The 25,051-nt window shown below is 39.2% G+C and overlaps 2 protein-coding genes across 2 annotated transcripts in view; one reads left to right on the top strand and one right to left on the bottom strand.

Moving 5' to 3' along the window:
- The first annotated feature begins 400 nt into the window (after positions 1 to 400).
- On the top strand, positions 401 to 8,377 carry slc35e3 (solute carrier family 35 member E3). Its single transcript, XM_041780265.1, has 8 exons — positions 401 to 615; positions 2,958 to 3,448; positions 4,360 to 4,470; positions 4,561 to 4,620; positions 5,070 to 5,168; positions 5,255 to 5,337; positions 6,975 to 7,059; positions 7,145 to 8,377. Exons 2-8 carry the CDS (start codon positions 3,047 to 3,049, stop codon positions 7,244 to 7,246), a joined length of 942 nt encoding a protein of 313 aa, XP_041636199.1. The 5' UTR covers positions 401 to 615; positions 2,958 to 3,046; the 3' UTR covers positions 7,247 to 8,377.
- Positions 8,378 to 19,052: 10,675 nt separating this feature from the next.
- Positions 19,053 to 25,051, bottom strand: part of LOC121505213 (plexin-B2-like) — a 286,200-nt gene continuing 280,201 nt past the window's right edge. Inside the window, exon 44 of the mRNA XM_041780327.1 lies at positions 19,053 to 23,675. Within this exon, the coding sequence (XP_041636261.1) occupies positions 23,571 to 23,675 (105 nt within the window). The 3' untranslated portion in view covers positions 19,053 to 23,570. The remainder of the gene's footprint in view (positions 23,676 to 25,051) is intronic.

A 25,051-nucleotide genomic window follows, 5' to 3' on the forward strand; every position in this document is an offset into this window, starting at 1 on the left:
AATAAGAAATGCATACTTTATTACTTTCTCAGTTTCAATTTGCTTTATTGAACAGATCAGTTACTGCCAAATCAGTGTAAAAAATAAAAATGCATTAATTATTTTCACATAATATAATTTTTCTTATTAAATAATTCCACAAATAATCAATGTATAGTGAAATAAATCGATTACTTATATAAAACAATAAGACTAAAACATAATATATATATATATTTTTAACTGAGAAAAATAGAAGATAAATCAAATTCAGTGTGTTTTTGAGAAGAGGCTGGTTGTTATATCTATATCTTTGATTATTCCCTTTTTCCGTGTTCATCCATACCACCAGGGGGCGCCGTTTCTCAACACAGGCACGTCAAAGGGAGGAAACAGGAACACACATAGCGGCTCCGAAGCACAAATCACGGCTGCTGGAGAGCAGGAGAGCTGGGAAGGAATTCATCCAGAACCGCAGCGGGGATTCAGAGCAGTTAAGGCCGGGACTGGAGCTCTGACTACCGCGGGGAGACGCAGGGAGAGCCCGGTAACTCCCGGACGGAGTGTTCGGCTGTCAGAACTGCGACAGGCAGAGAGAGACGGAGGAGGAAGGCGGGATGAAGATGCAGACCCCAGGTAAACTTTTCTTAATGCGTGGCAGAGTGACAGACAGAGTGAGGGAGGGAGGGACAGATGAACAGAGCATCACACCAGAGTCCGTTAAAAACAGTAGACTCTACCATGAGCCCTCAGATGTTCTTTAGCTAGTTATTAGTGCTTTTAAGTATTAAGGCATGTTTACTAAATTCGTGTCATTTGGGAGGAGATTTGGGTTCTTAGGATGAATCGAGTGTGAGTTTTCTGCTGTTACTTTCCAACTCGTTAACCATTAACCGTTACTCCACTACGAGCTATCTACGTCACTGTTATTGACCTATCTGACAGTTACGTCAACAGTGTAAGGCTGGGCGATATGCTGAACGACGATACTCGATATATCGGGATATTTTTTTCACAAAGAATTGACAAAAACAAACACTCACATTTTTAAACAGGCGGCTACACAATGTCAACATCTACATGAAAAATGACATCGAAGTGCACGATCCCTTTGTTTATTAAATCCCAAATTTCCAGAAAAGTTGGGACATAGGTACAGGGCCATGTTTGCCATCGTATAGCATCACTCATCTTTTAACAGTAAACGTCTGGGAAGTGAGGAGAACAGTTTCTGGAGTTTTGGGAGAGGAATGTTGTCCCATTCTTGTCTGATGTAGGATTCTAGCTGCTCAACAGTCCTGGGTCTTCTTTGTGTGGTTTTTCTTTTTCTTATGTTTTCTACTGGAAAAAAAAAGTCTGGACTGCAGGTAGGCCAGTTCAGCGCCCAGACTCTTTTATTGTGAAGCCATGCTGTTGTGATGGATGTGGTATGTGGATTAGCATGGTCTTGCTGATATGGTCAAGGCCAGTGATACTCAACATGTGACTCGTTTTTGTTTATTTGTGGCTCTTTTATGTTTTAATTTGAAATATTATTCCCCCCAAAAAACTTAAAAAGGGAAACTTTATGTCATTTTCACCATTTTTGCCACTTTTATTCCATTTTTGCCCCTTTTTTTCTTACCATTTTTGCCACTCTTTGGCCAAATAAGGTACCTCTTGCCATTAAATACCCCCCTTTTCCTATTTTTGCCCAATTTTTGCAACTTCTTTTTTAAAAACTTTCCCCAATTTTTGCCATTTTTATCCCATTTTTGCCTCTTTTTTTTTTTTTTTTTTTACCATTTTTTGCCACTTTTTGTCCAAATAAGCTACCTTTTGCCACTAAATACCTTTTTTAAATAAATAATAATATCTTGAATTTATATAGCGCCTTTCAAGAAACCCAAGGATGCTTTACAGGAACACATAGACATGGACAAACTATGTGAGGGGTAGGATGAGTGTAAGGGGTGGTTTAGTGAAGACTGTAGGCTGTGGTGAACAGGTGGTGCTTGAGACATTTTTTGAAAATGTCCAGAGATGGAGCGCTATGGATGCCTGCAGGGAGAGTGTTCCAGAGGGTGGGGGCTGCAGCACTGAAGGCTCTGTCTCCATAGGTTCAGAGTTTGGTTTTGGGCATGGAAAGTAGGCTGGTGTCTGAAGATCGAAGGTTGCGGGATGGTGTGTATGGATGGAGGAGATCAGAAAGGCCTTTCTTTGCCCATTTTTGCGACTTCTTTTTGACCCTTTTCTCCATTTTTGCCCTTTTTGTTAAACATTTATTGCCACTTTTTGTCCAAATAAGCTCTCCTTTGCCATTAGTCACTTTTCACTCTTTTGTTGTTGTTTTTACCCATTTTGGACCATTTTTTGCAACTTGTAACTCATTTTTTGTCACTTCTCATCCATTTTTGCCACTTTTCACCACTTAGATTGTGGCTCTTGCTAAAGTATTTTCCAACAATCTGGGTCTTTTGTTGAGTAACACTGGTCAAGGCCTTCCCTGACAGAGATGTTGTCTGGATGGGAGCATATGTTGCTCTAAAAGCTCTCTCTACTTTTCAGCATTGATAGTTCCTTTCCAGATGTTAGAGCTGCCCACGCCATAGGCACTAATGCAACCCCATACCATCAGAGATGCAGGCTTTAGACCTGAGCCAGGAGAACAAGCTGGATGCTCCCTCTCCTCTTTAGTCCACAGGACACGGCGTCTGTGGTTTCCTCTGACCACAGAACAGTTTTCCATGTTTCCTCAGTCCATGTTAAATTAGCTTTAGTCCATAGGGGGTACCATATGTTACGATGTGATACCGAACACTACATTGTCTCTTTTGGAAAATTATTCTTAGATTCTGAGTGCGGCACACATTTTCAGCATTTTTTTTAATAAACTTCACACTGAATCTTTCAGTTTTACACGTGGCAAGAATTCATTAAACAGCTCATTTGAAACAACGCTGGTCTGTAATATTAAGCATTCTGTCATTGTTTCACAGTGTGAAGAGCAAGCAAAGCCAACGTAGGAAAATCCCAGCAGGAACCGGCTTTGAAGGCGACTTAAGGAAGGCGAGGAAACCTTCAAACCATGCTGGGGTCTGTGTTGAGTTTTTCCCCCAACGGGCGCATCATTGCCCTCCTGTTGGTCAACCTTTTCTCCTCCATCTGCATTGTCTTTATCAACAAATGGATCTACGTACACTACGGCTTCCCCAACATGACCCTGACCCTCGTCCACTTCGTGGTCACGTGGCTGGGACTCTACGTCTGCCAAAAAATGGACATCTTCGCTCCAAAGAGCCTCCCAATCCGAAGGATCGTGTGGTTAGCTCTGAGCTTCTGCGGGTTTGTGGCCTTCACCAACCTTTCCCTGCAGAACAACTCAATAGGGACGTACCAGCTGGCCAAGGCCATGACCACACCCGTCATCATCCTCATCCAGACCACCTACTACAAGAAGACCTTCTCCACCAAGATTAAGCTGACACTGGTAAGGAAAATGTTGAAATGGTGCGTTTTTACAGTACATCCAAAGCTGGGACCACAACCCTGTAGAGTTCTACCAAACCTCTTCAAGTCCATAAGTCATGATGTATTTGGTAGCATTTTCAGAAATGGTGAAGCCCATGGAGTTTTAGCCTCATACAGTAATAAAAGGAGCTATGGCAGGGGCTGATCTAGATCAGTGGTTTCAGAACTTTTTTGCCAGGCCCCTCTTTGGCAGATTAAAATATTTTAAAGAAGTGTTACTCAACCCAGCTCAACCAAAGAGCCAAGTTGTTGAAAATTACCTTTGCAAGAGCCACGATCCAAGTGTAAAGAAGTGGCAAAAACCGCTTGAAGTAGCAATAACATTAAGTTAAAGGGGGCAAAAATGGTCCAAAAGTAAAAAAATATTGAGAGAAAAGTGACTAAAATGGGCAAATAGCAGTCAAGAGTGGCAAAATAGGGCAAAAAAATAAAAAACAAGTAGTTTTCAATGGCAAAAGGCAGCTTAAATGGGCAAAAAATTGTGAAAAAGGGCAAAAATGTCAAAAATAAGTGTCAAAAATGGGACAAAAGGGGTACTTAATGGCAATAGGTAGCTTAAATGGGCAAAAAAAATGGGATAAATTTGGCAAAAATGGGACAATTTCAGATTAAGACATAAAAGAGCCACATGTGGTTCAAGTATCACTGTTTTAAAGCCTCCACACCCCTCAGCATGCACAACAGCACACATGCACACAGGATATTGATCTTTAACATTTCAGTTCATGAAATAAACTTACATACAAACAAAATAGGAAACCATTTTTTGACTTTGGGTTTAGTCTAATGCAGGAGGTTTTAGGGCTTCTTGTTTTAATTTCTAAGGCGGTGCATGACGTTGTAGATGCTTTCAAACCTCTGTTTCTCCAGGTTCCAATAACACTCGGCGTGATTCTGAACTCTTACTACGACGTACGGTTCAACCTGCTGGGAACTATATTTGCAACGTTGGGTGTTCTTGTGACGTCTCTCTACCAAGTGGTGAGTTAAAAATAGATAAAAATCCTAGACCTGCAAGAACAGTCTGTTAAATAAAACATATTGCAATGATTTCCCACCTCTCTCTCTCAGTGGGTTGGTGCGAAACAACATGAGCTCCAGGTGAACTCTATGCAGCTGCTGTACTATCAGGTATGACTCAGCAACAAACAAGAGTAATAAACCATATCAGTTTGCTTGATACTGATAGAGTCATTGTATAATAGTACAAAGTTCTCTTAATATTGAGTAAATTAAGATACAGAAACAGTCTTATCAGTTTATTTTGGGTGTGAAACACTGCTACACAGTAGCATCGGTCCGCAGGGCCCTGAACCCTGCATCCAGGCTTACTCTGCTCAGTCTGACAATAAGAAGCTGTGCTTTCATAGTCTGAATACTTCTCGACTCGACATAAAACTTTTTAGTGTTGTGTTTGGGTTAGCCTTCTGACTTCCCTTCAGTTTAGGTCCTTAGGTCAGACATACTGCTGGTTTGCCTTTTCTTGATTTATGACTCTCTGGCCTTGATTTGAAACCTGACCTGAACAATAAGGTGATAGAACAACAACAATAACACTAACATGGCGACTCTTTCACCAGGCTCCTCTGTCCTCGTGCTTCCTGCTCGGTGTTGTTCCTCTGTTTGAGCCGCTGACCGGAGAAGGAGGAATATTTGGACCCTGGTCTTTTTCCGCTCTGGTCAGACTCGACATCACTCACATAGAATGTTAATACACACACTAAACTTATACTGGCTCACAGTGCTGCTTATTCTCTTATTGAAGGTGACTGTGCTGTTCTCTGGCGTGGTGGCGTTCCTGGTCAACTTATCCATCTACTGGATCATCGGAAACACCTCGGCCGTCACGTATCCTTAAAAATAAAGCAGTTTGAGGGAGATTTTTGAAGACATTTATAGGATAGTTACTGGATTTCAAGTTTTCTTGGTGATTTTTTTTATTCTGTCCAAGGGTTTTCTAAACTTTAGGGAGTATTTTTCTCCTACAGCTGTTTAATGGTTAAGAGGTCCTTTTGGAGTCTTAAAGAGGTTTGATATGTTTTTAAAGCTTATATTTAGACCCTGTTTACATTATGTATTCCACTCTGTACAGGATAATGGGATACCAAATTGTTTGCACATTGATTCATGCGTTCACACTTTGCATTAGCAATACATCTTTATTTCTGTACGCCCACACTGGATGTCAATGTGAGAAGTCCACTCCCATGGGCCTCACGGTGGTCCCAAACTCGGTAAGACCTACATGGATGAAAATTGGCAAACAAATGTATCATGACAAGATTCTTGGTACTATCCTCTAAAATGTACAGGAAACACAATACAAGCAGCTTTATGTACAATTTTGCTGTTTTCACCGTTGGACAGATTTTACTTTTTAATGAACTAGTCCAAGGAATTTTATCAGATTGACTCCAGAATTTTTTTGGTCATTCTAGATAAGGTGGAGAACAAAACCTATGAAAAACATGAGTTTTCACCATAGGGCTGGGCCATGACTGGGACCCAAACTTGGTCTGCTTTATGCTATTTTTTTGCAGTCATTTCAAAACAGGAAGTCTTTATAACTCTACAGTGTTTTATTCAATCATCACCAAACTTTACAGGGATGATCACACATCGATCCTGACTGCATTCATGCATCAGTAACATTACTTTGTTACAGCGCCCCCCTCTGCCAATAGAAAATGTCCCCTTAATTTGGAATTTTTCCTCAAAAACAATCAGCCCCCGCACACCATTCAACCTAGGCTTATGGTTTTGGGTTTGCATATGGGCTATGATCAGACCTACAAAAAAGCCTCTTGGACCCATAACCAAATCCCAACAGGAAGTCCACCAGCTTCATCTCAATTTCAAAATAAGGCATTTTTTTTGACAGTGCTGAATAACTCGAACCTGTAGTAACTTTTGTAAACATTATTCTGTGGTCTTCGAGTTTCCGGTAAGACAGCAGTATCACAATGTGCAAACATCTCATCATAGCACCTCCTACTGGTAACAGGAAGTCACACACTGACATGTTTTATTGATACCTTGGTGGCAATGGCGACACAGGGAGTTGGTGCAACTCTCATATAAAGCGTCTGATTTGCTTCAAATCTCACATGCATGATCAGGGTCTGCCCCTCTACACAATTAAATGCTTATGAATGGTTTTGCTGTAGCGCCACCTACTGTAAGCAGCGAGTAACATCTCTAACATAACACTTTCCATCCTCCTTGAATTGAACATGATATAAATATCAGCGCTGCATAGGTCATTTACAAGCATCCTGCTTTGTAACACTGCCACCTAGTGTTTACAGCCAGCACTACCTCATATACAAAGCATAAAATGCTCTCTACTGTGGCTTTAATAACAGTCTTGTGAGGATCTCTGTGGCCTCTCTGCTCTGCTGCAGGACATACAGAACTGTTTACAGCCCTAGTTCAAGCTTAGAGCTCTTTGTTTGTTTTGTTGTTTTCTTGACTCCAGTTTTCAGCTACAACATGTTCGGGCATTTTAAGTTCTGCATCACCCTGGTCGGAGGTTACATGCTCTTCAATGACCCGATGTCGCTCAACCAGGTGAGTTATGATCCAAACTCCCATAATCCTTTTCTCCAAACCCTCTTTGGTGTCTAACTTCTCTGTCCTCGTGTCTCCCTCTCAGGTTTTGGGGATCCTCTGCACGCTGGCAGGCATTTTATCCTACACTCATTTCAAGCTGGCCGAGCAGGAGGAGGGGAAGAGCCGCCTGGCTCAAAGACCGTAGGCTGGCTGATGCAACGGACTCCTGCCATTGGCGCTGCCTCAGAACTCTTTTATAAAAGCGTTTATATTTTTATGAATATTTTTGCAGCAGAGTGAATGAATTTATTGTAGTTTCCTTAAAAGGATTAGAAGTGTACGACCTGTAACTCTGCTCATGAAACGTTCCAGGATTCTTTCACTGATTTTTCTTTTTTTGATGGAAGCTGAAGCTGAACGCATCGACAGCGGGACTTTTCTGCAGCTTTTATCAGTTAAAAATCAAACAGTTATCCCTCTTTTCAATCAGTACGTTTACATGCAGTTAGGAAAAGTCAAATTATTGTTAGTCCAACTGAAACTGGAAGCTTAAAATCCCTGTTAGTCTGACTGAAATGTTACTAAACTAAAGTTCTCAGTCAGACAAACACAGCTAGAAAACGTGATCGGATATCTGTTCATGCTTTCACCGACCACCACCTGCTGAATACTCACCTGCTTTTTCACCTTGGATGCAACTCTGCATGCAAACGTTTTGATTCTAAGCAGGTAAAATGATTAATTTTCTTTCTACAAGAAGGTGAATTCAGCTATTTTTTTTACCCATAATCCCCTGCTGTTTGTGGCATTTTTGTGCAGACAAGTTGAATGTTTTCCCTGAAGTCTAATCAAAAGACAGCAAATATTTTTGTCTGCAAACGGACGGTAAAGGAACGTTAACATATCTGGTACAAAAGTGATTTATTAGTGATTTATATTTTGAAGTATTCAAGGTTTATAGCATTTCGTTGTGTAATTTCAGGCTGCTTTTTGTTTCTTAATTTAATTATTTACATTATTTTTTTCTTCATTTTTTGTATCAGTTTTTAAATATTGATAATTGGCACAGTAACAAGCATCCTTGTCATGCATATGATGCTCTGATGTCTCCTTTTGTATTCACCAAGAAGGAACAATTTCAGACGTTTACCTTCATCATCATCCTCTCAGTGCAGCGTAGAGGGAATATAGTGATGCTCAATCACTGCTTCAGTCTGCTGTAAAGTTAAAGGTGTTATTTGAGTCTTAAAATGTTTAAATCTTCATTTTTTTATTGATTGCTTTGTATTGCCAATGTACGAGCAGAATGCATCAAAAATTAAAAGATTATACCTTCTCTGTGGACTGGTTTATCTTGTGAAGACCGTGGACCGGAGCGTTCAGCTTGCATCTGTGTGACTTTCCTGCAGCACCAAAAGAAAAAGATTTTCTACACAGGAAACGTGAAATATCGCCAAAATTTTAACCAAAGTCAGGCAATTTTTTGTCGCTAAAACTCAATATGTATGGCATGGTGCTGTACACAGACAAGGATTTAAGTGGTCCTTCATCTTACCCGTGCACAACTGCAATTCCAAAAAAGTTGGGGCACTGGGTTAAACATAAACAGACTGTGGTGATTTGAACACCCCATAAAGTCATATTTTACATATAATAGAACAAATCAGATTTTGAAACTGAGAAATTTTACCATTTCATGAAAAAAAAGTCCTCGTTTTTAATTTGATGGCACCAACAAATCTAAAAAAAGAAGCAGGGACAGGGCTAAAAAAGCTGGAAAAGTAAGTGGTACCGATGAAAAACAGCACATTTTTTTGATGCTTTGTTTTGCAGATTGGTGAACCTCTGCCCATCTTTACTTCTGAGAGACCCTGCCTCTCTAAAATGCTCCTTTTATACCCAGTCATGTTTCTGACTTAGCAGCAAAATGCTCCTCCAGCTGTTTTCCCTTAGTACCACTTACTTTTCCAGCCTTTATTGGCCCAGCCCCTACTTTTTCCAGATGTGTTGCTGCTTCATGGAATTGTGAAATACGTTGTTTACATTCTGTTGTGAATAAAATATGTGTTTGAGATTTGCAGGGCACTGCATTGTTTTTTACATTTTACAGAGTATCCCAGCTTTTTTGGAATTGTAGTTATAATACACAAGAAACTGATAAATATCAAGTTAACTATGTTTTGACTGATATCTGTGTTTCGAACATGCCAGTTCAAAAAGCCAACAACAGTACATTTTTTTGTAAATAAAAATATGAAAATGTAGAAGTGGAATGTTAACTGTATGATATTTCCATATTAATGTGACAGAAACTCCTCTAAATGAAGGTCTTTTACATGGAAAGTTCAGGAAGCCCTGGTTTAGGACATTCAGAGGCTGTAAGCTCTTAAATACTAGAGTTTAAATTTGATCAGAAACACTAAAAAGACATGAACCACTGATTATATCTAACACTAATGTGAAGTTTTCCTTCTACCAGCTTTCTTTGGAGCCCTCCCGTCTCCTGTGTTTGTCGTTAACGCTGTGTCAATAAAGGTTCAACAGCAGACCTTGTTCACATACAGAGAAGGCGTGTTTGTGCTGGGAGGAGGTTTGAGATGAATGAAGGAGTGTGGGGAGGTTTGAGTTAAAAATACCTTTACTCTCCAGAGAGCTGCAGACGAACAGAGACGTCATTCTGGAGCCACGGAGGGTTTACTTCAGTTTAAACCAGCAATACTCGACGCGTGGCTCTTTTGTGAGGATTTGTGGCTCTTTTGTGAGGATTTGTGGCTCTTTATGCCCCAGAAAACCTAAAAAAAAAAAAAAGAAAGAAAAAAGAAAACTTTGACCTCGGAAATGATCTATCCCACGTCACATTAATCCATTTGTTTCTCATACTTACACAGTCGGCTTAAATGTAAAACTTATTTGTCAACTTTTTTGTCTGTACATTTCCATTGCCCTTTTTTGCAGTTTTTTGTCACTTTTATCCAGTTTTTGCCTCTTTTTAAACCAGTTTTTGTCACTTTTATCTAGGGGTGCACCGATCAATCGGCCAAAATCGGCGCCAATTTCCTTAATTTTAGGAGATCGCCGATCGGCTGATCCTTGTAAATAAGATCGGTGGATAAGATCGGTTTCAAATGTACCTCTACCTACTAAAATGTGAAAAATGAAAGACTAAAGTAACTGATATAATTTAGTAGTTTAGACAGCAATGCTTTAAACTTTTCATTTATATTTGAGAGAACTACCTCATGTGCAGTTAAATCACAAGTTTGTATTGTTTCACAGGTATTGTTCGATGTTTTTCAATAAAATTAGATTGGAACATTAAAGGTGTATGCTGTCAGTTATAAAAAAAATCGGTATCAGCCAAAATCGGAATCGGCAGGTCAGGCTTTTTAAAGATCGGTGATCGGCCAGAAAATTGCAATTGGTGCCCCCCAACTTTTATCCAATTTTTGACCCATTTTAAACCAGTTTTGACACTTTTTTACAGTTTTTGCCCCTGTTTAAACCAGTTTTGACACTTTAATACAGTTTTTGACCCATTTTAAACCAGTTTTGACACTTTTATCCAATTTTTGACCCATTTTAAACCAGTTTTGACACTTTTATACAGTTTTTGACCCTTTTTAAACCATTTTTTTCACTTTTATCCACTTTTTGGACCCTTTTAACCCAGTTTTTGTCACTTTTAACCTGCTTTATGCTATTACGAGTCCTTTCCACCTTTTCGCCATTTTCCCACTTTTCGCCCAATCAAGCAGCCTTTTGCCATGAAGTGCCACTTTTTCTCATTTTTGCCCATTTTTCTCACCTTTTTGCTGCTAAGAAAAAAAAACACTTTAACATGCTTTAGCTAGCAGTCGACTCAAGTTTTCCCAACTCAGGTTCAGTTGCATGAAGCTGACTTGAGTTGCAAATACTTCATTCAGTCTCCTCTATTACTGATTAGATTACAGACATCTAAAATATTCTACAAGTTCGAAATAACTGGGACACAGACGGCCTAGGACTTTATCAGGATGTGCTTGTACAACTGAAACCTGAATGAAAATCTTTACATACTATTGTTGTTTGTTTAATGTGCAATGATTATATTTGCACTCAGATTTCCCAGGAAGATAAACATTTACTCATCATAAGAATAATCATTCAAGTGCAATCTCTCATCTGGAGGTAATATTTGAAATTTCCTGTTGGGAAATAATAAAGAAAAATAAATCCATCTTGATGCCAAACACTGATGCTGAAATATCTATTAAGCATTTTCAAGACTTGCCATATCCTCAAGCAGCTTAACTTGACTGAGGTTTAAACCTTCTATAATTAAATCAACACCGCCCCCTTGTGGAAAGAGGAGGGACATTTGTTCAGCATTAAGGAAGCCACCATGTAAAAGCAGCGTTACTCAACCCTGCTCAACTAAAGAGCCGAGTTTTGAAAAATACCTTTGCAAGAGCCACAATCTAGGCGGGGAAAGGTGGCAAAAATTACTTGAAATAGCAATAAAAATGTGTCAAAGGGTCAAAAATGGTCCACAAGTGGCAAAAAAATTGGGAGAAAAGTAACTAATATGGGCAAAAAGCAGTCAAGAGTGGCAAAATAGGGCAAAAAAGAGGAAAAAAGTGGTATTTAATGGCAAAGTGTAGCTTAAATGGGTGAAAAGTGGTGAAAAATTGTAATAAGGGGAAAAAATAGAAGAAAGTGGCAAAGGGGAGTGGTAAATATGGGCAAAAAACAGGAAAAGGGTACTTAATGGCAAAGGTAGCTTAAAAGGGTGAAAAGTGGCAAAAAAAAAACAAGTGAAAAAGGTCAAAAGATGGGGAAAAGGTGACAAAGGAGTGGCAAAAGGTAGGGAAAAATGGTTTTCAATGGCAAAGGTAGCTTAAATGGGCAAAAAATGGTAAAAAAAAGGGCAAAATGGCATAAAAGTAAAGAGGTTGAAAAAATAGGCATAAAAGAGGAAACAAGTGATATCTAATGGCAAATGTAGCTTAAATAGGTGAAAAATTGTTAAAAATTGTAGATTTTTTTGCAAGAAAGAAGAAAGAGATGCATTTAAACATTTTAAAATGCTTTTTAAATGGGGGTCATTTTTATTTGAGTCTGCTAATGCTAATGCAAACAAGCATTCATGATGGAAATTGGCCTTTTATATTTCTCTCTGCTAATGCTAATACAAAACAAGCATTCATGTTGGCAACAGGCCTTTTTATGTCACTTTGCTAATGCTAAGATTTAATAGTGTTTTTCTGAGAATTAAAATTCACAACCTGATTGTTAATTTGATCCACAATCGGAGGGCCCCTACTGGCCGGCTTTGTGTCTCTGTCCAAGTGGTTCGTCTGACGTCACGGTCCACTTCCACCCTTCAGAGGGTTGCTTGGCCTTTTGGTCCACTATCTCCCTTCAGAGGTTTCCTTGACTTGTGGCTCTACTTCCACCTTTCAGAGGGTTCCTTGGCCTGTTGGTCCACTTTTATTCTAGAGAGGGTTTCTTTACCTGTTGGTCCACTTTCACCCTCAAGAAGTTTCCTTAACCTGCAAGTCCACCTCCACTCCAGAGAGGGTCCGCCACTCTTCATCCTACAGCAGGTAGGTCACCAAAACCAGGTGAGTCAAGTTTATTCAGTTCCTAAATGCTGCATGGCTGATCACTTACAACCACAACAATAAACAACAACAAAATTACAAACATGCTTTAATGAAACAGCACAACAAAAATATAAAATAAAGCAGACTTCAGTAGTTTGTTGTTCATTATGGGTGACAAAAGCAAAGTGCTCATTATAATGCGCAACAAAAATTACAAGTCACTGAATTTAAATGAAAAACTGTGTTCAATTAAACAAAACAACAAAACGTCACAAAATGGGTTTACAATAACTAATTAAAATGCATTTTTAATTAAACAAAACCAATCAACATATAAAACTTAACAAAATGCATTTAATAGACCAAAAAAGGTGTTAAAGACAACAAAATAAAAATTCCAATATAATACCTTAAAACAAATTTTTGATGGCATCAGTTACAAGTGTGCAAAATACAAATGCCTGATCACAAAAAATACATTTGAAAAAAAATTTTAATTCGATATAACAAAAATAACAGCTCAGAGGTGTGTGGTTTCAGGTCAGGATTTAGGGTCTCTGCATTTATTTGATGTGAATTAGAATTCACATCCTGATCGATTGGCACTATGGCCCACCATCAGAGGGCCCCTGCCGGCCAGCCTGGTTCTGGTGTTCAGGTGGACGGTTCCTCTGGCGCCCAGGCCTTCCTTTTCCTGAAAAAGGGTTACTCCGGTCTCAAGGTCCTCTTTCAACCTAAAGAGGGTTCCTTCGGCCTCTGGGTCCTCCTCCATCCTAAAGGGTTCCTCCTGCCTCCGGGTCCTCCTCCACCCTATAATAATCCTCTGGCCTCCGGGTCCTCCTAGACCCCAAAGACGGTTTCCTCGGCCTCTGGGTCCTCCTCCACCCTAAAAAGGGTTTCTCCGGCTTTCGGGTCCTCCTTGTCCCCACAGAGGGTTTCCTCAGCCTCAACCTCAGAGTTCATAATGGAAATGGGCCTTTTTTATTTCACTCCGCTAATGCTAATATAAAATAAGAATTCATGATGGAAATGGGCCTTTTATCTTACTCTGCTAATTATAGTCTGCTGATGGTGATGTTTTTATGGTGTTTTGTTGTGAATTAAAATTCACAACCTGAGCAATTGTTACTTTGACCCACAGTCGGAGGGCCCCCACTGGCCGGCCTTGTGTTAGTGTCCAAGTGGATGGTTCGTCTGACCTGTGGGTCCACTTCCACCCTTCTGAGGGTTGCTTGGCCTTTTGGTCCATTACCTCCCTTCAGAGGTTTCCTTGACTTGTGGCTCTACTTCCACCTTTCAGAGGGTTCCTTGGCCTGTTGGTCCACCTCAAACCTACCGAGAGTTTCTTGACCTGTGAGTCAACCCCACCCTACAGAGGGTGCTTTTGTCAGGAGGTTTCACCTCCACTCTACAGTGCCCCCCCCCCCCGACTTCTTTCATGAAGCAGGTAGGTCACCATCACCAGGTGAGTAAAGTTTATAAAGTTCCTAAATGCTACATGGTTGGTCATTTACAACAACCACAATAATTACCAATAAAACCAAAAAGCAAAGGTGCAAAATGGAAAATACCTAAAAACAAAATTAAACTGGGTTCAAAAGGGTTGTTTAGTATGAGTGAGAAAGCAATGTTTGTTCAATATAATGCAAAATAAATGTCACAAAACCACTGAATTAAAAAAAAGATCCCTTCTAAATGAAAAAACAAAGAAAAAAACTTGTCAAAGTTCAAAAAGTGTGTTCAATATGAGTGAAAAAACTGTCTTTTATATTACCAAAAAAAAAAAAATCAATACAATCACTGAATTCAAATAAAAAAATAATACAAACTAAATTCAGTGTGTTCGGTTTTCTAAATTAAGACTTTATCAATATCGGGAAATGCACCTGATCAAAAATCTGTCCAATACAAAACAAACATAAGATGTGTTCAACACATTTAGAAAGAATAAAAGGGATAACAATGTTCTTCTAAGGGAAACAAACAACTGAACAACAAAAATCAAAGCGATCCTACATCAATCATGTGGAGAAAATACTTTAAAGGAAACAATGGAACAGCAGCAAAATGATATTCACTGTGTTTTCAAGGAAACTTGGAACAACAATGGTCCAACAGCAAAAAAAAAAAAAAAACATTCTCTCAAAGTGTTTTCAAGGAAAGTTTGCCCCACAATGGACCACGGCAAGAAAAACAATCTTCTCAAAGTGTTTTCAAGGAATCTTGGACCCACAATGGACCACAGCAAAAAAAAACAATATTATCAAAATTTTTTCTAGGAAACTTGGACCAGCAATGGTCCAGCGGCAAAAAACCCCCAATATTCTCAGTGTTTTTAAGGAAACTTAGACCAGCAATGGTCCAACGGCCAAAAAAACCCCAATATTCTCAGTGTTTTCAAGGAAACCTGGACCAACAATGGTCCAATGGTAAAAAAAACGATATTCTCCGTGTTTTCAAGGAAACTTGGATCAACAATGGACCATCGGCAAAAAAAAAAAAAAACAACAACAATATTCTCAGTGTTTTTAAGGAAACTTAGACCAGCAATGGTCCAACGGCCAAAAAGAAAAACCAAAATAAAGCAATATTCTCAAAGTGTTTTCAAGGAAACTTGGACCAGCAATGGTCCAACGGCCAAAAAAACCCCCCAAAAAAGCAATATTCTCAAAGTGTTTTCGAGGAATCTTGGACCCACAATGGACCACGGCAAAAAAACAAAACAATATTCTCAAAGTGTTTTCAAGGACACTTTGACCAACAATGGTCCAACGGCCAAAAAAAAGCCAATATTCTCCGTGTTTTCAAGGAAACTTGGAACAACAATGGACCTTCGGCAAAAAAAAAAGAAAAAAAAACCAATATTCTCAGTGTTTTTAAGGAAACTTGGACCAACAATGGTCCAATGACCAAAAAAAAAAAAACAATATTCTCAAAGTGTTTTCGAGGAATCTTGGACCCACAATGGAACAACGAAATTCAAATTGCTCTCGGGAAAATGTCGTCATCAGTAATGCTCACCATGTATTTTTTGGAAACAATGGAGAAATGGCATAAGATTCACAAAGTACTCTTGGATCAACAATATGACAACAGAGTTCAGTTGTTGTTTTAAGAAAACTATAAAACAGCAGCGAAAAAGTTCACAAAGTGCTCTTGAAGGAACGACAGCCTAACGTTGAAGGAGAATTGTGACAGCCAGTGAGGCATCAGACCTGGTTTCTATCGCTCCTGCAGAGTCACCCAGCAATAGGAGGAGAACCAAATGATGATAACCTGGATGATGATGAAGACTTTAATAGTATGACCCAGAAGCCATGGCGTATACTGGTAACTTGTCTTGTTTATGTGTGTACTGTACTGGTCATGTTTGCAGTCCTTTGTGTATTTGTATACTTCTGCTGTTCTTAAGAAGTTGCCAAAATGCTCATTGCTGCAGCATTGAACATTTTGGCAATATTTTCAGGGGTGCACTGCTGCTGTTGTACATCATAGCCTCTACAAGGAGATGGTCTTTGGTTCCTCCATCCACATGAGAAGTCGGGCCAGGCATCTTCGTGCCAGGGACCACAGCTGAAGGTAAGAGGAAGTTGGGACTCTACACCCTCATGCCATATTTCACCCAAATAATTTCTAACTTAAGCCCAACTCTGGATGGGTTGTGACCATGATGTACAGATGTTTTGTCCAACTGAAGGTCAAAACTGCAGCATTTAATATATCTATGTGGTTGAAATTCTTCAAAAATTTTGGTCAGGATCTCTCCTTTTGGAGATGGCGGGTCCTGAGGTTAGACCAGTTGAAAACCACTGGTCCAAAGTTCTCAAAGATTAGGAAAAGAGACAACTTTTTTAGATACTTTTGATACTTGTGGCTATTTTACAACTATCATGTAAAATGATATGACAGTCTTCCAGGGAGAAAGACTGCACCTACAAGTCAGCCTTTTGTGATTCTGGACTTTTCTCTGGCCATAGGCTGAAGGAGGGTGTGAACCCTTGCCTACAACTGAACCTATTTTCTTCTCCTCTCACCCGGTGTTCATCCAATAAGAAGACCCTGATGCCCTCATCTCCAAATGGAAGCTGAGCCAGCATTCAGACTGGGTCAGCGAATAACTATTGGATACCTGAAGTGATTGGAGGCCAGAGCTGCCCTAATGTGCTCTGACAGCAACAAGTGCTGGCAGGTGAGCATCATATTCTAATTTTTTAAGTCTTATTGTTAGGCCTCCTCCTATACATCATATTCTTAATGTTGTGACGTTTCACTCTCTGTGGGAAACTTGAAATGTTATCAGGTCATACTGCCATAGTTAAAAGATCATAACCAAATCTTGAGAATCTGACCATTATTTTCAATGAGTACCTTCAAAACCAAGTAGTTAAAATGTTAACATTTTAACCTTCCTTGTCAATAGTTTTAATCTTTTTGGAAGTATTGATTTCAATGAACATCATTTGGGAAACTGTAAATACTAAATGTTACTTTTTAAGGGATCAATAAATCTACAATGTGCCTTCTTTAACAGGTCCTGATGGTATCACCCAGACTCCTGAAGGACTGTACAAAATGCAAGGTGCTTCTGGTCATCTTTAACCTGAGCTTGAGTCTAGAGGAAGACTTCCTGCATGGTCTCTGCCCCAAAGACTGCACCTCAGGAGCTGAATTACTTCAGACCTGTGGCCCTCACCAAAAAGGTGGAGCTACCCACACAACAATAGGGGCTGCACTGACATCATGTCAGCGCGGGACTCAGCTGGTTGCCTCGGGACTTCAAAACACGGAAGTCTGCGCTGTTAGGAGCGGGTGAAAACAGGAGAAAAATGGACTAACATCTGCCTAAATGGGAAATATTTGGACTCGACGGGGATCCAAACTGTTTCCTAGTCTGTGGATATTGATATCTGGCCACAAATCAAGTTTCCTCACGTTTATCTGGACCTGATTTTAAGTACACAAAGCAGAGCCCAAAGGCTCACATCAGCCTGATCCATCCGCGATGGATGAGAAACTAATGCTTAAGCTTTGTGAATACTAAGCCTTAGAACAGTTCTGTCTCTTCTGTAACTAGTTATTAATCTACTTCTTACGTTAGGTAACCTGTGAAAACATCACTCTGTGGTTGTTGGACGTATTTGTAAAACTTCAGGCTTTTCGCTCTTTCTGTCCCCAAAACGTTGCCGTAGACAACATGGCGGTTCATTATGTCAGCCTCTGTGAGGGCGACCCGCAGTAATGTAAATTTAAAAAGCTTTTTTGTAATTTTGTGAAAAGAAAACGAAAGTTTAAAGGGGATGATTATTCACTTATTTTAACATACTTTACATAGATATATAAACATTATATCCCATGTACACCGTTTCTGTTCGGTGAAATGCAGCCAAATTTTACACATTGTGCCTTTAATTTTTCACATCCCTTTTAAAAACTCACACAGCTCCGTGAACCAGTCAGAAATCATCTGCACCTTTTATCAAGCATTTACTTTACCTTCAACTTGTTTGTAGTTTTAAATTCAAAATAATAGATCTAAATTGTGATTAATGCAATTAGAAATGATGCAGTAAATTGCTATTAACTACAGGGATCCTGAGATAAATCTCAATGAAAAATGTTTATTTGACAGCCCTTACTTACAAATAGGCTATATTTCATCTGATTTATTGAACGAGCATTTATGTTTTCAAAGCTTAAACGCAAATAGACAACCTTAATGAGTCAACTTAAAATAAAAATGGTTTGAAGCTACTTTTTAAATGACATGATCAGTAGTTTTACAATAAACAAAGTATGTTTTAGTTGCATTTAGTAATTTTTCTTAAGAGTTTTACCGAAACACAGTCAGTCCCCTTCTTTAATGTCTTGCAAAGAACAAGCAACAATATGTATTGTTGTTTCTATTTGATATATTTCTAAGCTGTGCATGGTGTTGTGCAAGTGGTTTTACTTCTTGGCTGTTCATCTTATGTTTCCTTCATGTTTACAGTTTGTTGATACCAGAATTTGTCTCACAACCCACATAGTGCATGTTTGCCACCCCTGATTCAAAACCACCGTATGAAATGTTTTACTCCACCTCATATACATGAGCTTACATAGATGTGAATATGTTTTTATGTCTGTTTGTAAGAATATGAAAATTAACACTTGTAAAGTCTCCCACAGTCCCACAGATGTTACAGCCACCTACCCAAAAGTGTACCTTTCTTCGCTATGCTGTAATGTGACATCATCTGCTAACAGCCTATACTAGGATAACAACAGTAGTCCAGTTAAATCTCCTAATCAAGATTAAACTCTAACTGTGTGTAAACATACTGAATATTTCTTGCAGCAGATTGTAAGGGTGAAAACATGAAAAGCAAATGTGGCAGTAGGTTTTCAAAGCTGGTGAATTCTGATATCAGAAAAAAAACCAACACGTTTGTAATAAAAGTACCATCAGAATTTTAATATACTAATAAACCGTTTGTTCCTCGTTCTTTTTAACTCATAATCAACTCATAGGACAACATACAGGATAGTTTCTTGACATTATTTGGCACTAAAGTGGCTTTCATAAACACATTTCAGACAGAGAGATGCCCACAGGAAAAGCTCACATAAAACAAAAACAGCTAAGATGTGTTTATTTCAGTCTTTGTGTCTGGATTATATGTGGTACCAAACTCTGGTCCAAACCTTGCAGTATGTCCATCATTAGTCGAGGAGTACAAAGACGCAGCACCAGCCTTTAAAGTCGTATTGCTTCAGAATTTAAAGATGCAGTTTGTGGGACTTCAGACCTTAGAGGAATCGATAAATCCTTTTTTTAAAAACAAAACAAAAAGAAACGTGGGCAGCAGGATCCCCCTTCCCTACGAGGCCAAGGAGGGTTCACCCTCAGACCTACAAACTGCATATTTAATCTTTGATATTAACTCAAGCTCTACATAAAGCACGTCGTCTGGGCTCAGAAGGCAAAGAATAAAGTAAATATAGGATGACTCTAAGGTGACAATGATTATTACGTAGCATAGAGAAAAGAAATTACACTTTAGTGACGTAATGGCACTTAAACCCAAAGACCGTCGCGGAACTTCCAACGGCGCAGCCCCTCTGGATCTATCCTAGCTGTGCAGTGACAGACTGGCATGCTCCGCCCACCTCTGCTGGAAATTTATGGTAAAACTCCAGAATTTAAGACAGATTTACTAGGCCACTGTTTTGGTTTCACAGACAAATTTCAATGAACGAGGGAGAAAAGCGGTTAAAAGTGGTGATGCTTTCCTGGTTTGTTTGCAGCAGGAAGCTACGGCACTGACACTTTTTAGATACCTCAGTTCAGACTAACAGGTATGAAGCTGAGGAGGGCGGAGCACCGTGGAGGTCACTATGCAGCACGGATGGATTCACTGAGTCTGCACCATTAATCTTCAGTTCACTAGTTCACCTTTATTCGACAGGGTTTTTGAAGTTTTACAGAAAGAACCAACAGTTATGTGATTAAACAGACCCTATGAAAATTATGGAATATGAATGCATGTTTGCAAAAGAAGTAAAATCATACAGATTATAAAACCATTAAACTAAAACACCACGTGATTATAGGTTGCCATGATTCTTCACAGACGGTAAAAACAAGATGGTCATTAAGCACGAGGCGCAACTGTACTGATAACACTCACACACACAGGATATGACATCATGGACAACCCTGATTAACACATTACAGAAATAAAAACTGAAGCCGTGTTCAGGCCAAAGATTCACGGCGATGAGAGCTGAATCTTAAATCTCTGCTGCGTTCTGAAGGCCTGTCAGTTCACACCGATGCAACTTGAAGGTGCAACAATGTCATTTTCAAAGCAAAGGCTCTCCATAGCTCAGTCCCTACTTGCACTTCTCATGCCTGTCTTATAGCTGAATTTAACTCTTAGCATATTTCAGTAAGTACAGTCAGGCTGCAGACCGTTCTTCTGAGACACCGTGTACATCAGAATGGAAATACGTGCTAAATCTTTCAAAATAAAATAGGATTAAACTTCTGTTTAGGGTAAGGGTTAAGGCAACAGTTAGGATACCAAAAGTTAAATAAAAACTGACATGAAAAACCTGATTACAAACATTAAATAGAGCCAAAAAAAAAGTCTGCTAAAGGGAAAAAAGCTTGCCATTCATGAAAACATTCAAACGTAGCAACAGTAGCTAATGTGACTCCATTAGCTGTGTAGAAAATGAAGTAACCTAGCTTAATCTAAGCACACAAAGCAGCTATGTATCTATGTTATCTACGTAGCTAAGTTAGCTTTAGCTATGTTTGCTAAAACTCAGGTTGTTAAAGCTAACTTGGCTATAGGTAACAGAACTACAGAGCTAGCGTAGCTAACGTTAAGCTCACAAAGAAGCCATGTAAGTTATCTGCATAACCTACATTGCTAGGTTACTTCTTGCTACATTTGCTAAAGCTCATGTTGCTACAGCTAACTTAATTATAGATAAAGGAGCGATGTTGCTACATAGCTGCTTTGTTAGCTATGCAAGTACATTAACTGCATAGTTAGGTTGCCTTAAGCTACATTTGCTAAAGCTTACATAGCCAAAGAAAACTGAGCTATGTAGCTAACTTAGCTGAAACTAAGCGTATAAAGAAGTTACATAAGCCATGTATCTGCAGAGCTAAGTTAGCTTTAGCTACATTTGCTAAAACTCATGTTGCTAAAGCTAACTGAGCTATAGAAAACAGAGCTGTGTAGCTAATGTAGCAAAAATAAGCCTCAAAAAGCATCTACATCCTATGTATCTATGGAGCTAAGTTACCTAAAGTATGTTTGCTGAAGCCCACGTTCCTAAAACTAACCAAGCTATAGATAACAGAGCTATGCAGCTTATGTAGCAGCTTTTTGAGATCAGTTTTAGATACGTAGCAGTTATGTAAACGACAGATACATTATCTATGTAGTTATTTTAGCTTTAGCTACGTGTGCTAAAGCCCACACTGCTAAAACTAAGCTATAGATAAAATGAGCTATGTAGCTTATCTACCTGATTTGTGAGAGCAGCTTTAATCATGTAGCTAATGAAGCTAAAGCTAAGCTCACATGTGGTTATGAAAGCTATGTAGGGATGTTATCTACACAGCTAAGTTAGCTTTCGCGACATTTGCTAAAGCTCACACTGCTAATGTTGACTTACCTGTAGATATGGTGCTTTGAAGCTAACATGGCTTAAGCTAAGCCAACAAAGCAGCTAAGTAAGCTACGTATTTACTGTATCTACATAGGTAAGTTACTTTTAGCTACGTTTGCTAAAGCCTATGTTGATAAAGCTAACTTAGCAATAGATAACGGCTTAATGAGCTTAGCTTTAGGCTTACAAAGTAGTTATGTAAGCTACATAGATACATTATATAGCTAGGTTAGGGTTACGTTGCAAAGCTGACTTAGCCATAGATAGCGTAGCTATGTAGTTAATGTTGTACCGTTAAACTGTATCGGCACTTTGGGGTCTCAGATGAACGGTTTGCAGGCAGACCCCTCTCTACTGTGGGTGCTTCAAACAAAATATCCAGGGGGCTTACACCCAATTATATCATGAGCTTTGTCCCATCTTTTGTCACTTTTTCCTGGTTATTCCAGGAACAAGTAACTACAAAGTCGGGGCTTCTCCTAAATACAGGGTTCAATAAATCTCTCTCTCCTCTGTCCATAACTCTGCCACGATCTGACTGTTTGCAACTTTGGCGTGACCTGCTGACTTCCTCTCTAGGCTCCAAGGTGCTGACTGGCTGTTGAAACACATGACACACCTCACTTTCTAAAACCAGCGGTTGGATTACAGGAAACACCGTCAGCTGTCGTGATTCAAGCTGCAAGCTCCTTCCACAGTCCCGTAACCCTCTAAAACCAACCTGTGAATCTTTGCTCTGAACTGGACTTAAGTGGCACTACATCAATCCATTAAAAGATAAATTTTATGTTTTAAATGTAAATGCAAAGCCTCAGAATAAAGCCTGCACAGAGAATAATACTCAACAAAATAAACAGTGTCGTCATCTGCGTAGAAACACATCATCTGATATGAAAAACAACATTTGGCCATGATTTTTGGACTTCGTACCCTGAATTCTCCCTCCTTTTAGTGCCATCAAGTTAAACCAAGACCCCTTATTGGCCAGTGGTGTGTACCGTAGTGGAATTTCATTGGTTACTTGTTGAAGTTTCAGGTACATCCAAGCATTCTCATGCTCTAGGATGCACACTGCTCTGGTCTGGTTTTCTGGTTACTACTGACAGAAAAACTGACCTCAAATCAGGCAAATCTGCCTTGTATTAATAGTTCGTAGACTTTGCTGTAACACAAAATGGAAAAAAAGTGGTTTCTGGAGAAGCTGCACCTCCGAACTGATCTTCCAAAAGTGTTGAGTGGTAAAAGAAAATATTCAGAACATCTTCAGTTACTCTTCAATTTATCCAAAAGTCTTCATCTCTTGTGTGGCACTTTTTTCTTCAGTCCTTGGATCTTCAAATGCAAAATTTGCCATCTAGAGAGGCCAACACAGAAACAGCTAGGAGCAAAGATTTCACAAATCTGAGCCCTAGCTTTGATTAAAAAAATAACCCTTTGATTTCACAGAGCTCCCATTTGCAGCTTTAGAACGGTCGCCGTTTTGCACCCATCCTTGGGGTTTGTTTGTAAGCAATTCGAGCGCTTCCATGACACTGGATAGATTCAAACACTTCATTTGTCCATGACCTTAAGTCTCAAAACGCCTCCTCCTGCAGTCCTTATATGGCCAACAGCTTCCTGTAGCTCCACTAGCTCCTCCTATTTCAGCCTCCCATGTTCAAACATTGAATAGAGTCCATGAGCTCTTCCTTCTCCAAGTCCTTAAATGGAAAACAACTTAGTGTGTTGTAGTTGCCGTAAGCTCCTCCCCTGACCCCTCCGTGAGGTCAGAGGTCAAAGGTCAGTGACCTTGTTCTCCAGGGCGGCGGCGATCTGTTGGAGGCGGAGGGTGAGCTGTTTATTCTGGGCTGCTGGGTCCTCGTCCAGCGACTGGATGATCTGAAAAAGACGTGAAAATTCAAATATGCCATTAATGCACTACAGGTAGGGTGGCCATACGTCTGGCTTTTGGCCGAACAGTCTGGAATCTGAATGCCTTGTCACACGCTTATTTGTACTCCTTTTGGAGTCGAACCTAAATGTAACGCTGCATATTGTCTTTTAGTCTCTCTCTCTCTCTCTCTCTCTCTGCACATCAGTCCGGTGTTTGTATGTTAAAATGATCCAGGTAATGTACAGTGCTTAACAAATTTATTAGACCACCCTAACCCTAACCAAAGTAAGGTTTATGCCACAGCTGCCCTAAATTAACAGCATTGGTAATTACCAAAATCATTTTTTATGTTTCTGCAATGGTTAATACACCAATATGTAGAAGTTCTTTTACCAAAATAATATTTTTAATGCTAAAATATAATTATTATTGTTATCCATGAATTTTCAAATTTACTGATTTACAAAAAAACTGAAAAAATGGTAAAGCAAATTAATATTTCTTGATCAATATGTCAAATTATAGTTATTTACTTGCATTCCTGAAGAGAAAAATGATTTTTAGTGGTTGGATGTTATGCTTCAGTGATTTTCAAAGTGTGAGGCGGGCCTCCCCTGGGGGGCGCCACAGAGCGTCAGGGGAGGCGCGGAACCATAAACCAGAAAAAGGTAATTTTTCTTTGTGAACCTCTGCTGTGCATCGAGCAAAATGGACAAACTTATAGTTACTATAGGGACTATGCTATAGAGCAGTGTTACTCAAGCAAAGAGCCACATTTTTGAAAAATACCTTTGCAAGAGCCACAATCGAAGAGGTGAAAAGTGGCAAAAACAACTTGAAGTAGCAATAAAAATAGGTTAAAGGTGGCAAAATGGTCAAAAATCAACAAAAAATGGGTGAAAAGGGGCGAAAATGGGGAGAAAAGTGGAAAAAATGGTCAGAAAGTAGCAGAAACAGGTGAGAAGTGACAAAAAACTGGATGGAAAGTGACTTAAATGAGCAAAAAGCAGTCAAGAGTGGCAAAAATGGTCACAAAAAGAGGAAACAAGTGGTATGTAATGGCAAAGGGTAGTTTGAATGGACTAAAAGTGGCAAAAAATTGTAAAAAAAAAAAAAAAAAAGGGGTAAAAATTGGGAAAAAAGTGGCAAAAAGACATAGCAAAAATGAGCATAAAATTGAAACAAAAGAGGGATATTTAATGATGAAAGGTAGCTTAAATGGGCAAAAAGGTGAAAAGGGCAAAAATTGGATAAAAGTGGAAAAAATGGGGAAAAGAGGCAAAAAGAAGTTGTAAAATGGCCAAAAAAATATAAAAAGGGGTATTTAATGGCATTATACCTGAATAAAAGGGAAAGGCAGATGTTTAAGGACATTTGCAAA

This window comes from Cheilinus undulatus, linkage group 23 (assembly GCF_018320785.1).
Source record: "Cheilinus undulatus linkage group 23, ASM1832078v1, whole genome shotgun sequence".
Taxonomy (NCBI): Eukaryota; Metazoa; Chordata; class Actinopteri; order Labriformes; family Labridae; genus Cheilinus; species Cheilinus undulatus.